The following is a 16,252-nucleotide window of genomic DNA, read 5'->3' on the forward strand; positions in this document are numbered from 1 at the left end:
ATAATCTTTGTCATAAAACTAGCACTTGCAACCGAAGGAGCAAGGGTATGCCGATAGTGACTAAAGGTGTAAGTCTATATAATATGATTGCTCACATTTATTTTTTTGTTAGACATCTAATATAATATAAAAGGAAACTTAAAGACAAATAATAAATTAATTATTCTTAATTTGAAATAGTTAAATTTAATTATTTTTAAATTCATATATATGTATTATAAAATGAAAAGAATTGTAGAAGGGGAAACCAAAAATAAAAGATTGTTAAATTGGTATGTATTTTGTTCACAAAATAGACTATCTTTGAGGAAAATAGTAGAATCTTTTAGACAGATTTTTGGTTGCAAGTTTAATACATTATATGTATTACATGGTAATGAGTAGCTTGTTTTTGGAATAAGAAGAAATTGATTTCTAAAAAATAAAATGATTTCCATCACCATAAGGGACATCTTCTCATAATGCCTATAACACAACAACTTTATTCACTGGGGAAAAAGGATATTCAAATGCATAAACATAGCCAATAAAAAGTTGATAAAGTATCACACATAGACTCATATATATTAAGGGAGCACTAGTGAGAGTTATTGCAATCAAGATTCTTCATTTCTCCTAATAATTGTAATGGATTATTTTTCATTCTTGTTCATATTGATGAAAGGAGAATGTTGGTTCTATTTGAGAGTTATCTAGTGATTTAAATCTTGATATAGTTGTAAAGGTCAAACCCCGTCATTTTGTGTTACCAATATCAATTGTTATTATTTGAAGCATCAATCCTATGACCACAAAAAGTCTCTTAAAAGATTTTCTAGCACATTGAACAAATAATTGGCAAACATCCAAGTAGAGAAGTAATATATTTCGTGAGATGCCAAAACTTTTTACACAATCTGAACCCTTCCAACAAGATATAACCATTGGATTTTTCATTTCTTATGTTTGTCTTCAATCTTAGAAAAGATTGACAACCATATATCCTTAATAGAAGGTTGGACTAAGAAACGAATGCCCAAATATCTAACAATGTGAAGTTGCAAGAAAAGTTAATTTAAGAACAAACTATGTATGTGGTCCAAGCTTTTATTATTTAACTATTTTAAATATTTTGTGCTTCTACTGCCTTGCCTCGATGGCTTTCATTTTGTTGCTTTGATGCAATTGCAGTGAGTATTTCAAGAGCAATAGCTCTAGCAGCTCTTCATTCAACTCATCGTTTTAGGCTTTTCCCTTATATTGAGTGTTAGAGCAAGGTGGAATAGAAGAGTGCGTTGGAGGTGCCTCTCTTAAGAATGGCAGCCAAGGAGGCCAGGCACTTCCCTATGGCGATGGAATCAAGTGTTTCAATTTTATTTTCCCATTTCAATTCATGATTAACAAACAAACATTGTACAATGTTTTGCAAGTGAAAGCTCTAGATTGTACGAATAATGAACAAGTACCCCATTAATCCTTGCAATAATCTTTACTCCCATGTCTGGTTCCTTTACATGTTTGTTAATCATATGGGTTGTGCTCAATTTTGATTGTTGCCTTTGCTACCTGCTACCAATTCCATCACAAATGGGAGAAATGAGTTGTTACATAAAATCTTTGGTTGACTCCTAGAATATATATTTTGGCAATATAAATCAGTCAATATTGTATTTTTAAATAATTGTACCAATATATTCAAAATAATTTATTTTATATAAATTGAATAATGTGTTCATATCTAACAATATAAGAAAAGGATTTATAAGTTCTATACAAGTCTATTAATGTGCAGCAAGTTTAGACATTAGCAGAATTGATTAAGACTCTAAGAGTGAGAGAATCTCAACCTCATCTTCTCATCTCTTATGATTCTTCGTGCACTATCTGATATTTAAAAAAAGGTTTTTAGTGCCAACCTCAAATTTAAGTCACACAAAACCAGAATTTACTATCCATATCTAGTCTATGATGGGCATTGCCATTGGCTTCCTTTGCCTATCAGAACTCGGAAAACATTAAATTTATTCCAGTTTAGATCATTAGAACTTGAGAAATGGACATCTTATCTTCGGGAAAAAAAGTGCGAAGAAATTGCATATTCATCAGTGGGGCCCTGAGGCTTGTATGGGCCAATGAAAAACTCCAAATTGTTGCTTCAATCAAAAGAGAAGTAAAAGAGTTCAGGATGTTGTACGGAGCTGCTATAGTCGCTGGACTAAAAATTACCCTGATGTAAAAGAAAAAAAAAACATAGAATAAAGTGGAAATTGTGAAACCATAGCATAATTAACCTGTCAATATAGTTCATTTCCATTCGGCTTAAAAGTGTTAAAAAAACGCCAATACTACTACAAATTCCAAGCCTAGGTATTCTATCTACCCGCATTCTTTTTATTCCACTGTAATGCAAAGCCCAACGTGTTTTGGGCAATAGTGAAAAAAAGATTTCCTTGTACATCGGAGGAAGATTGAAACAGACGAGGGCATTAAATAAAGGCTTGGGCCAGAGTCCCGATATTTTTTCATAACTTTGTCGATATTGTTTTTTCACACCGCATCTCAAGAAAGTGGAAAACTTCTAACTAGTACAGGAAGCTATATAGGCTAGGTACCTGTAAAAAATTTCAGCTATGTCCACGAATATTGAGATTTTCACTGCAACTTCTCTTGTGCATAAGATAGGCATGTGCTTTGTTCGATGGCCACAAATTGTATAAGCTACCCACATTGGGCGTATGTACATTGGGAAAATGAAAGAGAATTTACCTGCATTGTAGAGAGCGAGAATCCGGTAAGGTAATTCAGGGAAGGGTGAGTATGAGAATTGTAATGTAATTGCATCATCATAATGTTAGGGTGACCAAAGAGAATGAAGTGTAGGGAAACTGTCAGGCAAAGGCAACAGAAGAGGAGTTTTTTTGGCCCCCTTTTGAATATAAATTCTTGAGACGTCGCAATGGAATCTTTAGTCCCATCGGCTTTTTCTTTTTTCTTCACCTGCCTGGCTGTTTATTCTATTATGCCACTGCCACTCTGCTCCACGCGTGTATGTCTTGCCATCTCTTGGAGGTTACTGCCGGAAGAAGCAACAAATTTGGTCGCACCGGGATTTTCTATCTCTAGGTTTTTAGAAAACTTTGTTTAGGGTTTTCTCACTCTAGGGTTTTAGGTGCCATAGAAGCGAGCAGTGCAGGGGTCGCCGGTACCTAGAAACAAAGGAGAGAAATTTAGGGAATATAGCTCACCGCGAATCAAAGACACAGACAGCGTACAACTCTTGGAGATTTCTACAGGCCTCTAAAATGGCAATGAGCTTGGGGGCCTTGAAACCGTCGGTAGAAAGCATGAGCAAATTGAGAGACAAGAGATTCAGAGAGGCAGACATAGAAACAGAGGGGAATAGAGAAAAGCAGAGACAACGTCCTCTGTCCAGCAATAGAACTGAGCGAGGTCTAGGGTTTGAAGAAATTCACAATTGAGAAGAAGTGGTAGCAACTCTCCAAGAGGAGACCCTGGATCATTGACGGGTTGGTGCCATCTCACCAGCTTGACATGGCGGATTCACGGCCAGAGGTGCGCAAGCAGGTCGATGTTTTGGGTGTTGCAAGCATAGATTGTGATGCTCTGAATGGCGTGAAAGGCCTGCTTCAAAAGATGCCCAATTTTTTGACTCTCAGTTGAAGAGGCATCCAAAACAGGGTAACCCCATGGCAAAATCTGCGACAGGTCCAGAGTCGTCATGCCCTGAAAACAGAATGCTATCAAATACAAATTGCTTATGTTTCCCCACACACAGAGCTCCATTCGTGTTGCTCGCTCCAGCTCCCGCCATTTCTTGCAAACCAGGGCCATTCAATTCCTTGCCCTCTCATCCTTCACCATGCCGAATATGATACTGATAATCACTTCCGAAATGTCACTGAAGTGCGATTTATGATTTCAAAGTGCAAAAGGTAGGTGACGAATGAAAAAGATGTTCCAATCGAACCACATCTCGTTTGTAAATCAGATTGTGATCTAATAAAAGATATCGTAGTTATTGAAATATACGCAATCAATTCAAATCATTAACAAAAACAACTAGTTGTTTTAAGCGACGGGACAGGTTTAGATGAAAGTCTCACCTATAATAGCCTATCGGCTAATAAATTTTAGCAATCTCTCTCAAAAACTAAATTTTAACAATATTTCTTTCAACTAAGGAGCTGAAACTTCTAAAGTGAAATAAAATTCATGGACTCTTACAATTTTCCTTAAAAAATCTAAGCGGATGCAGCTTCTAATGGTTTGAGACCCAAAATCTACCTGGAAATCCTTGTAGAATGAACAGGAGCCACTTGACGGCAGTAGCGATGGGAGGTGACGACTCAAAATGGGCAGTTGTAGTAGATGACTTAGCATTAAGAAACCGACGCTTCAAGGGATTTAGCATTGTTTTCAGAGAAATTCACGAGAATCGCTCGACACTATTCGATTACCAAGGGAGAAGGCGGGTAGGAAACAACAGCAAAATGGGCGCGATTTGGAAAAATTTGGGCATGATTTTCACAATTAGCAGTAGGGCACACTGCCCTTTCAGGCGAGGACTGCAAAATGCAGAGAAATGGATATATTTTTTCTTGGTTAGGGCGCGGGGATCGTCGCAAGTCTTGCCTGAGTGTTGTAGCCAGATAGCGTTTGGCAGGTGCTATGGCTCGAGCCAAATTACTCGACTTTGACCTCCAGAAGCAGCTGCTACCTTGCATACAAGACATCATGCCTCTCCTCAGCAATTTTGTATCTCAACATTTTAGCGGCAAACCAAGTTGGAAGGGAAAATAATACTTTCTAAGATTCAAAGAAGGAAAAGGTGCAGTAAAATTGTTCAAGTTAGTAAATTTAAAGCAAAAACAAAGGTGTACAGAGTAGTTATTCCCTGGACTGCCCTCATGGAACGATAGAGCGATGTTGGCTGACTAACTCAAACGAGACTATACTGGCATCTCTGAAGAGGGGCGATTACGTGAATTGCATTCTTTCTAAAATAGATCTGCAATTTATTGGAGATATGCCATGTTTCACAATATCATTAGAAATGACGCTTTGAAATCTTTGCAGACGTTCAAAATAAGAATGAATGCGCTTTAAAATTTAATATATGATCTTGAACTTCTCATCCAACTTTGTTCTGATGTCAATGTTAGTGTTGTAAAAATTAAAAGAGCAGGAAAAATATAGAGAAGAACAACAATACAAGTATTCAGATTTATGTGAAAAGACAGAAGATGGCCAAAAAGATTTCGTATTTTTTCAGAAAATTTCACAGTTGGAACAACATTCAAAAGTTCATGAAAAAATGATTTCTCTTAGTATAAAAAGTTCTAGTTGCAGAATCCTAACTGAAGACAACTTATTAAAAATAGTGATTATGACTCGCACTACTACATATTAAACCCTATGAAGACTCTCTTTGACTGCTGGAATAACATCCTACCAAGGTACGTCATAATGACTCCACCTTCCAACATGTAGGTCTGGAAATGAATTGTAAAGAAAACACTGACAAACTAATATGTACAGGAAATTAGACAATAGTATGTGTTCAATGAAGCTGTTATATCATTCATCTAAGTATATGGTTATGCAGAAAGGCCTTGCTATAGAAGACACTAATTGAGAAAGAGTAGATCTTCTTGATTGTCAAAATTTTAAATTGCTCGAGCGCAAGCAATCCCATGAAGAGTGGACTAATATAACCCCTACCATAAATAAGATATCAATGCCCTCGAAAATAGTCTTAGTTATAAGGCTTTGCGATTTTCTCTACTGAACCAGCAAAGATTAGGCAGCCCAGACAATGATATAATAAGGATGACAATTAGCAAAAGTAGCCACTTGGTGGATAACAATAAATAATAGCAACAATACATTAGAAAGCAATGATTGATATAAAGGAAACAACGCTCTTAGTAAGCTATCTAACACAGATTCCTAATTCTAGTGATCAAATATGCTCAACAACAATTACGATTAGTTATGGGTCACACAAAAGTTTGGAAGAAACATCACTCTTGAAGAGAAGGTGGTGCAGGAGCACCCAACCAAACAAGCAAAGCCATGAAGCCATCAAGTCTTGATTAGGGAAAGGATAAGTCCAATGGACCACTTGAAGTCTTGAAGCCAGTTATGGCATATGATGTAATGAAACCAATGAATGTAAATGTAAAATCCTAATGGTCCTAATAAGGACCATACGATCCAAGATGATGTAATTGGGCATAAGAATGATCCCAGGGGTTGGTATAGGTCAATAGGAGTCAAAAGTAACCTTATTGTTCAGGAACATATAAAGTCGTGAATAACACACAATTAGGACCAAATTGGTCAATAGGTGTTAGTTGACAGCATGGTCCAAATTGACAAATTAGGATGATGGATGGGCATAGAAAGGAGTTTCAGATGTTTTAAACCAGGATTAGGTGGATCAAGGCATTTACAAGCCTTTGGAGTCATTAGAAAGGATTAAATTGTGTTTGGAGGGAAAATCAAGATTTTTAATTAAAAAACTAACTGCTAGTTGCCCAAACCATTAGTTTGAAGTTTTTTACAAGTTTTGGAAGTTAGAGTTGGTTCAAACCAGTTTTTTTGGACTTTACAAGTCACATTACATGCGAAGGAAGGCAGATGAAGTGATTGGAGAGGATTTCTTATCTGGTTGTATGGACTGTACTCATGAAGAAATAATAAAACTCAGATTTTTGGCAAGTTCTGAGCGCATTTTGATTGTTTCTCTTACAAGCTCCATTGGAACCTTCTAGAAGATTTTTTGGTAACATTTCCTAGTCCCTTCTATGGCATTTTGAATCCATTTATGAAATTTTTTAACAGACTGTAGGACTGATCTTTAACAGCGTACAAGTTGTTGATAAATTTGTAAGTTTTTCAATGGAATAAGGCCATTCCAATTTTTGTATCATCTGTTTCTTGTGGAATGGGTCTTCAACATCTTCAATATGCTCCTGCTAACAACTTTGATGCAGTGTTGGATGGTGATCACCAAAGTACTCAAGGAAGGCTTAAGAAGAGTATGTGAAGGGTGTGATCAGGTATTGGATTGGAACATCTGCCCACATAAGGATAGTGTTTTACGTTTGAATTTGTATAAGGACATTAAGGACATGCTGTAGGATCCTTTGTTTGGTCTTGGAAGTGAAGGTACATGCCATTTTGAGAAAGCCCTAGATATAGGGCTTAAACAAGGATGGTTTTCTGATTGATCCATCAAACAAGGATAGCTGTACAAAATACCTCCAGAATTCTTAGTTTGGAGTCATAACTAGATTTTGTGCCAAGTTTCAGGTCTTTGTGACAAGTTTTAGGGGTACTTACTCACAAAATTGGCCTAATTAGGCCTAAAATTGGTGCAAACAGCATTGGATCTCCCCTAATATCGAAAGGAGTGATATGAATCCTTGAAGTATGTTATACAACTTCCAAAAGGGTGTCTGGAACTCTAATTTAATTGCTGAGTGTTTTGGGATGGAATTAAAAAAACTGAGAAAAACTAGTCTGGGTAGAGCTACTAGGACACAAAGGCTTAGTTTGGGCTGAATAAGAGGGTTAATGCCAAGTTGAGAAAGCAAAAGTTTCTAGATCACTGAAATCTGTTGAATGGGACATGTTAAGGCCAATGTTACCCCAGTATTGGGGTACATTGGGATGGCGGGACTTCGGAACGAGTTTTCGAGACAAGGGGAAAATGGGCCTTATTTTCGGGATGGTGAGGGGATGGCCAGGGGATGGTGGCAAGGGAAGGACAGGGAAGGGAGGAGTGTTTTATAGTATACATATAGAACTTGAAATGGTTGTTATGAAATGATGTTTCAGTAGAACATACCAAATTAAAATACTTGAACATAGCCAGAATGCAACATGAACTAGAACCATTGAACATTCAACATAGTAACAAATTGCATCCCAATAGTAGCATTCAAAAAACAAAAGTCAAATAGAAATCCAAGTCCTCATACTAATAGCAGCATGGTTGCAGAATGGCGGAGGTGGGGGTACTTGGGTACGTGAGTACCGGGTGCAGGACGTCTCAGGGATGGGTACATCGAGGTTTGGGAGGGGGTGCGATTCCCCATGTAACACTGGTTAAGGCCCTAGAGGGTGTTGGAATACATTATTGAAATTGGTGGTTGAGTATGAGGGTTTGAGAGAAGCCCAGTGAAAGGATATAGGCTTAAAACATGAAGAGTTTTGAACCAAGTGACATTGATCAGTGAGATCTGTGGGTCTACCAAGCTCTGCGTCACAAGGTAGCCACCATAAAGGACAAAACCCTTCAGCAACAAGAGAAGGGTATTTATAATTTAAGGAGGAACATTGATTGAAGAAAGGCACAAACCAACCAGTGTCAGCACTCATCCAAAGAGAAGAAATCAACATCAAAAGAGGAAAAGGGAATCAAGTGAAATCCATCTACTTTACTGTAGCACTCTGAGAATGTATAACCCGCAATAGTCTTATATTCTACAAGTATAGGGGGCAAGATTTAGGGCAATTCAAAAGGGAACATTACAAGAAATTAAACAGTTGATCAGTCATTACATCTAAGTTGTTCATTAGTTTGTGAGTATGATAGCTTTTGCTTGGTATGAGTTTGGTTGCTGCTAGGCAAAAGAGTTGTTAGAGAATGTGCTTCTGGATTCAACTGCGTGGATTTTGTTAGCATATCAATGTTCAGATGGCAGACACTAGATTTCCATAGTCCATAGCCTTTGAGGATGCACTTTTGGATTCAATTGTGTGGATTTTGTTAGCATCAAGGTTTTGGATCATACTCAATGATCCATCATTAGGAAATGCAAACAAGGTAAAGAACTGACTCTTTATCACTGACAATATTTTTGAGGAGCCTTGTAGCCTAAAAATTTCTTTGAAGAAGACATCAACTACTTGTGGAGCTCTATAATCAGTGGTTATTGCCATTAAATGTGCATATTGGTAAGGTGTTCTTGTTTACGAACATGCTTGTGCTCCAAATTTTCCTTACAATGGAAACAATTTTTCTTTTTGTAGTTCTCTGTTGTCATTTCTTGGTAGAAATGCTTTTCAAACCAATTTTTCTATAGGGAAGTTGCGAGGCTAGACTTTTGGTGTTGGGTTAGTCTTCATTTGATGCAATTTCTAATCTTGTTGCCTTTTGAATCAAATCTTCTAGTGTACTAGGATTGAGGGCACCTACCAAACCAGAATTTTCATAAATTTTGATAAACTTAATATAACTTTTTATCTTAAAACTGCATTTGTATTGTCTTTGGGACACAATTTAATGTGATCACTGCATAGACAAGTATGCGAGCGAATGTGCCAAGAATCAGTATCTATCAGATTGATTATTATGATTTGGACAAGATTTAATTAAGTGCCACATTTCATCTAAGGCTAGGGATTTGTGAATATAGATTGCGGCACTAAAAGCCTGAGCAAATAAAGGAATGAAAGCCAACCTGGGTTAAAACAATGTTTAGGACCAATTAGAGGGGAAAAATATGACATGCTACCAGCATGATACATGCACTGTCCCTAAAAGAGAATAAAATAATTAAAATTTATACTTCTGGCTGCTAGTTATGCATCTATGAGAAGAAAATGGCCTTATTCATAAAACTTCACCTTTTCTCTATTCTCTAAGCTGATCACTACATTTAGAGTTTATTCCATAATAGGAGCACTTGTAAAACTTAACAATTCACTAAACAGGGTGGTTTCCAACAGCCACATGAGATGAAGAGACAGGGGAGGAAAGAGGGTGCAATTATCTTGGAGGAGACACCACATTTTGTGAAAAGGTAACAGGGGTGTCTATTCATCCCCCTTGACAGATATTTAAGGAAGAATTTCATTTGGAGGAAAGCATTGAATAGGATCAGGAATCCACATACATACATGTGTGTGTGTGTGCCCGCTCGTGTAAGTAAATATATACATTAGTGAGATACAACCTACATGCATATTAAACAGGGTTCAATTATCTTGGAGGAGACACCCTGTTTGGTGAAAACAGGTAATGGGAGTATCTATTCATCCCCCTTGACAGATATTTAAGGAAGATTTTCATTTGGAGAAAATCATTGAATAGGATCAGGAATCCAGATAGATACACATATATATTTATGTATGTATATAAGTATATATAGTAGTGAGACATAACCTACATACATTTTTCTGAACTATTTGGCATGCCATGTGTGGAATCTAATAAGATTAGATGGTTTGCTTGAATTACTTTAATCACAAATAATTGTGCATTGATTTAAGAAAGAAAATCTATTAGAAACAGAAAAGTGAAACACAAGGAATGTGGGGATATGAACTCCTACTCATAAGATGGATGCCTATCAAGTTAGTTCCTTGTGGGCACTGATTGAGTTTGTTACTTGTTGGCCAAGGCGTCACATTGAGTTCAATTACTCGTTCAAAGTTCATGGGTTTAATTGGGGTGGATTGTCTCCTAGCGTTTCATGGTGCTTCTTCCCTCAAGTTTCTATTAGGGTTGCAACTCTAATATGTGTGTCTATAGGTGGGAATCTTCCTTGCTATATTCAATGCCAAATAATTAACTTACTTGATGCAATTACTAATATGTAATTTAATAAGAAAATACTCTTGCCGATAAATTTAGTTGTTGCAATTGTCATTTAGGCCCTAGGGCAATATTTTAGGTATATAACAAAAGAGGACATTACATTAAACCTTTAGTCAGATGTTTCCTTGAATGAACACAAGATTGAATTAAATGCTTTTGTCAGACAATTAAGCTACTTGGTGTTTGATCTCTGAATTTATCTGTTATAGATTAAGTTTTGGGATTTGAGATCTTGAACATATCAGAGAAAGATGACAAAGAATCTGAGGTTTAAAATATTCTCTGCTAGCTCAGATGGATCAAAACATTCCCTGAGGGATATGTCATTACATGGAGAAAAATTGCCTCTATCACAAGTTCTACTTTTGGATTAACTGTCAAATGGGAAATCATACATATTATCGTCATCCAGAACTAAAAAGGGTGACTAATGCTGTAGTAGGAACCTCAGCAGAAGTTCCATCATTGGGTCCAGTGCAGACTGAACCTCCTTCTCTTGGAGTAGAAGAGCTAAAGTCAGTAAGGAGTTGTCTCAAAGTTCTCTCAAGGTGGGGTAATATATCCAAAGACAAAACATTTCATTACGGTTCATTGTAGCAAGGGTTTTTCTTAAAATTTGTAGTTCGCATGGGTTTTGTATGTCAAGTGTTTTCAAACAGTATAAGTGTTTATTGCAATTTTCCAGTCCTAGATGCTATGCAGAATGTTATAAGGTTGGATGTCTATACCATTGGGCAGCATTTTTTATCATAGTTAATGTGAAACTTATGTGGTGCAGAGAGAAGATAAATGTTTTGGATGAAGCTATAGACAAACTAGATAGATATCATAAACTAATGTTGCCAAGGAAGAGGTCTCAAATAGAAATACCAGCACCTGTTTCACATAAACAAGTTTGCATCCCCATGATGAATATTAGGGTTTTTATCAGAAATGCCTGTCCAGAAATATAGTATTTTATCCTTGCATTTCTCTGTTTCATTACATTTTCTATTTTTGTAACATTTTACTCATTCAAAATTTTTGCTAGTTTTCCTTTATCTGTTGATTGTAGAAGGTCAAGAATTTGGTAAGAAGGTTGAAAAAATTTAGTAAACATTGAATTGGTGTTTTCAAATTTTTAAATTTTCTCTTTTGTACCTTCATCCATGCTGTAGGAATTTTTGACAAGCACTTTTGCTTGCTAGTTATAAAAAAGAGAGAGATAAGTGTTTAGATAATATCTTGGGTTTATAATTTTCTGTAGTTGAATACCACATTCTCTCAAGGAACTTGTTATAGTTTAGGATTGTTCTTAATAGGGACTCAGTCAATCGAGGATTTAGACAGAGATATATTTCATACGTCCAATAAACAGGCAATTAGTTTTCCAGACTTTATCTCAGGCTACAATAGCAGCATATAAACCAATTGCATGTAACTTGTAAGAACTCTTGAACTGTATTCAGATCTTACAGGCACTTGTAGCTTTATTCCCAAGGCTTCTCTTTGAGTAGTTTGGCCTCAGAATGCTGATTAGGAGTGCCTGGGAGTGATGCTTATCTTCTGGTACCAATGCCTTTCTTCTACACAAGGTCTGAAATCTGAGATATGCATTGCCATGCTCAATATAGCACTTCACCTGATGTGGCTAGTTGAATTCTGGCTTCCACGAAAAGGTTGTGACCCAATCCTTAGAGGATGCCCTCAAACTTCTTGCAGGTGTTCTGATTCATAATGCTTTTGTAGACTCCCGTGCTGCTCCTGGGCAGAGAGGCAAACCAGTTAGGAACTAGCTTAACTCGTGTAAATATGAATGGCTGTGAAATGACAAATAAATGATGCTTAATTAATGGCACTGGCACAAACCATGTCCTACAAAGTTCAGTAGTTTCATATACTTAAATTTTAATTAATATTTAAGGTGGACTCCTTGGCAAATTAGTTTATCACACAAAATGGCTCATTTTCTGTAGAATATACTATATATTGTTTACTAAGCATCCAGGGCTCATGCTGAACGTTTTTAATAGATGTAGAGATTTTGACAGTTTGGAATTGCCTTTGATATTTTAGCATTGATTTATTGTGAGGATATTTTTTTATGTAAATTTCATATTTGCTGTCTTTAAATAAATAATTCCTCTTTTGCCAGGCTGATATTATCTGTAGTATGCTGCCAGCAAATGGAAGTCCAATTGTTTTGAGTAATCAAAAAAGATATATGGATGTGTCTGTGGATAATGAGTCCTTGAAGCCTTCTAGCAATTTGAATGCTAAAGAGGACATCAAGACACCTGGAAAACCTAGTTGTCTTTATGACAGGATGGTTCCACTTTATCAAAGACTGCTTTCAGCTTTAATTGTTGAGGAAAACTCTGACGAAACAAACAGAAAATTGGATGCTGGACCAGAAGATGACTGTCTTCATTGCACAAATGACTATTCTCCTTGTGGTGATTGTACTCATATTGAAATTGATACTGAAAATGCATATGGCATTCAATCACAAGAGTTGGACCTAGATCAACGAATATTACTGGAACTCCAAACTATTGGACTATTTCAAGAATTGATGGTATATTTTCTAGCTAATTTTTCTCTATCATTGTGTCTTGAAGATTTTTTGTTTCCTTCACAATTTTCTTGTAATCTGCTTCCATTTCCCCTTTCAGCCAGATCTAGAAAACAGGGGAGATGAGGAAATGAAAACAGAGACTTGTAAGCTTAAGGATGAGCTCGAGCAACAGGTGATATTAATCAAAATTGCTTCCAGTAAATCAATTTTCTCATTTCTTGCTTTCCTAAAAGTTGTAATGTTTCATCAAATTATAAATGCTGATGGAAAAGTGCGTATAGTTAAGTATCCACTAGAAATCCTAGAATCCTCTTGAGAAAGGACACTTTCAGCTTTCAATTTTTAATGTGAATGATTTCGTTCTCCAGGGTATTTTTTTATTTTCCATGTGAAGATCACCCCAATCTGCATGGTTCTCAGGTAGCATTAAACTTGTTTCTTGCAGTGTCAGCAGGAAAATGTCAGGATTTGTATCAAGTGAACACGGAAACATTTATAATCTGTTTATTTTCAAATCATGAAAATTCGTTAGATTCATTATGGATTCTGTAGAACTTGTGAAATGTTGTTTGGGTTTGCCCAAATTAATCTGGACAGAAACCACAAGATTCTCTCACCTCCTAAGAAATTCCACTGCGAGAAACTATAAAACTGCTTTAGAGTTCAACCTTTAGTAGCACATAAAATATTTAGAGAAAGGTATCATATAGAAATGAATATCATTCTTTATTTTTATCTGAGGGAATTATTTCTTTTATAGGGATTGCAAGGCACCAACTCACGTGGTTGTAAAATTGCACAAAACAAAGTTAAAAAGCAAGCTAGTCAGAGTTTTGTTGAAGGGACACTAGCTGAGTGTAGAATGTTTGAAGAAACTGGTAGGAGGTGCCTTTCAGATGCATCTTTAAAAGAAGGAATGTTCTCAATATCCTTGAAGGAAAAGGATACAAAGTTACTTATTGATGCTATCAAGGGTGACACTGCAAAATCACTGTCTGATAGTGCACATGCTCTCTCAGATATCAAAACATCAGGTTTTGTACATACATGTGCTGAGTTTATTCACTTCTTTCTGTTTTGTGGGGAATATTCTCTTTTAGTGCTTGTTATCTTAGTACTAATGACATAAAGTCCTTTGTTAATAGATAATTGATTTAAAGTTACTTTACACTAAAAGCTTTCAGAGTCTTGTTAACCTGGCCTCAGGAACTGTATTATTTGAATGGCCACAGGTAGCGGGTTGAGTCTGAAATTAGTCAATTTGTATAGCAATTAAATTCATTCATTCCTTGTTGTGTTTGCAGCTGATCCTATAGTCCCTCCAGGACAATCTTCTCATATTGTTGTACAACATATGCAGAAGCTGGAGAATGGAGATTGGGAATTATGTAACACAAGGCAAGGTACAGCTTCTTTTTCAATGCGAACTGTTCTGAAAGGTGAGACATGGTCAACACCTGGGAGAAATATAGAACGTCTACTTGAAGAAGTTAACAAAAGTGGTACTCTAAGGGGTACATCAGCTGTTGGGGCTACTCTACCTAGAGGGGCTAAAAGAAAACGCAGTAAAAGAGACAGAGAGGGCAAGGTGCAGGCCAAAGAGATCATAATCAGATCTGGCTGTACGAGGAATTGTCAACCAGATCTGGCCAATGCAAAGGGTGAGATGAGAAACAAGCTCAAACCAAGGCACGAAACTGCTTGGTTGTCTGCTGCAGAAAATGACCTTCTTGGCAGGCCATGTAAAGAACAAACACCATCATTGGCATCAAGTTATTGGGAAAAAATTAGTGACAAAGTGGTGAAAGTGAATGTTGAAATGCCTGTGTTACAGAATTCCATTGCTGATGATGATACATCCGGTGATAATATCCCCATAGATTTGTCACATTTGCAACTTCCTATTGCAGAAGACATTGCAAATTGGTTGAACTATGAGGATATTAGCTTGCCAAATGCTGACACTGATTACATGGGTCTTGCTGTACCAAATGATGATGTAGATAGCCTGAACATGTTTTGAGAACAAAATGAAGCTGTGGAGCTACTGTTGTGTATTCTTGAAAACTTGAAACTTTTTAAAGTGGTTCTCAGAAGTTGACCACTGATGCAAGTTATCTTTGTTTCGGATGCTTGTATCATATTCAAGTAGTTAAATTCTTTTAAAGATCTCTTGTACAAGTTAGCTTTGCAACTAGGAGCGAAATTGGTTTTTGTCATCACAGGAATTGGTCGCATTGTAACAAAGTAGAAAATTGTTAATGCATTAGCTTTAGTTTGATCTGTACAAGTGAACTCTTCATAATACCTAAGGTTATGACAAGCTTTACATCGTGGACTTTGCTTTTAAACAAGAATGGGAGGCAAAGTGGATAGGACATTCATTCCATGTCATAAACAATTTTTTTTATCATGCTTTTTGATCTAGCCATCTCTTACAAGCTGAACAATCTGCATGCATTTGAACTCAGTTCTTTAGACTTGAAAATCTTACATTTTCTGTTGTACATCCCTAGCCTTGGTTTCAGAAGTCATGTGCTGCATCTTCTCTATCTGACTTGTTCTATTTAAGACTGAATTTTGTGAGAACTTCATGGGAAATCATCATTTTGTAGTTGCTACAGATGTTAGTTTTGGTACTGGCCTCCATCTTTAGAAAAAATCAATAAGGTTGAGGATTAATAAGGTTGATAATTGTTATAATAGTTGGATAATTGATTCACCCCTCCCTTCCCCCCCCTTTCTTAGTTATATTGGTGGACTTTACTTTCTAACAATTGGTATCACAGCCTTAGGTCCTTGAAGATAAAGCTTAATAGCTTTGGGAGATCAATGACAAGTCACTTCAGAAAAAAAAGTCCTAAGTTTGATGGAGTTAACTATGACAGCTGGAAGGAAAAGATGAAGACTCATTTGCTATGTATGGGTCTAGGATATTGGCTTTTCACAAAGAGTGACAAAGCAATTGTGGAAGAAGGCAAGCTTGATTAATGAAGTGAACCAGAAAGAGATTTGTTTGTGTAACATATGAGCCAAAGAAGCACTACCGTTAGCTGTTCCTGAAAATGAATACAATCAAATTT

The 16,252-nt window shown here is 36.5% G+C and overlaps 1 protein-coding gene across 1 annotated transcript; it reads left to right on the plus strand.

Annotated features, from left to right (window-relative positions):
- Positions 1-4,258: 4,258 nt before the first annotated feature.
- On the plus strand, positions 4,259-15,459 carry LOC149531595 (uncharacterized). The gene is made up of 5 exons (XM_089810999.1): positions 4,259-5,456; positions 12,747-13,169; positions 13,267-13,341; positions 13,930-14,203; positions 14,474-15,459. The coding sequence occupies exons 2-5, from the start codon at positions 12,765-12,767 to the stop codon at positions 15,190-15,192; spliced, it is 1,473 nt and encodes a 490-aa protein (XP_089667125.1). The 5' UTR covers positions 4,259-5,456; positions 12,747-12,764; the 3' UTR covers positions 15,193-15,459.
- Positions 15,460-16,252: the final 793 nt, after the last annotated feature.

Source organism: Cupressus sempervirens, chromosome 11, assembly GCF_028749045.1.
Source record: "Cupressus sempervirens isolate cs-2001-9-10 chromosome 11, ASM2874904v1, whole genome shotgun sequence".
NCBI lineage: Eukaryota > Viridiplantae > Streptophyta > Pinopsida > Cupressales > Cupressaceae > Cupressus > Cupressus sempervirens.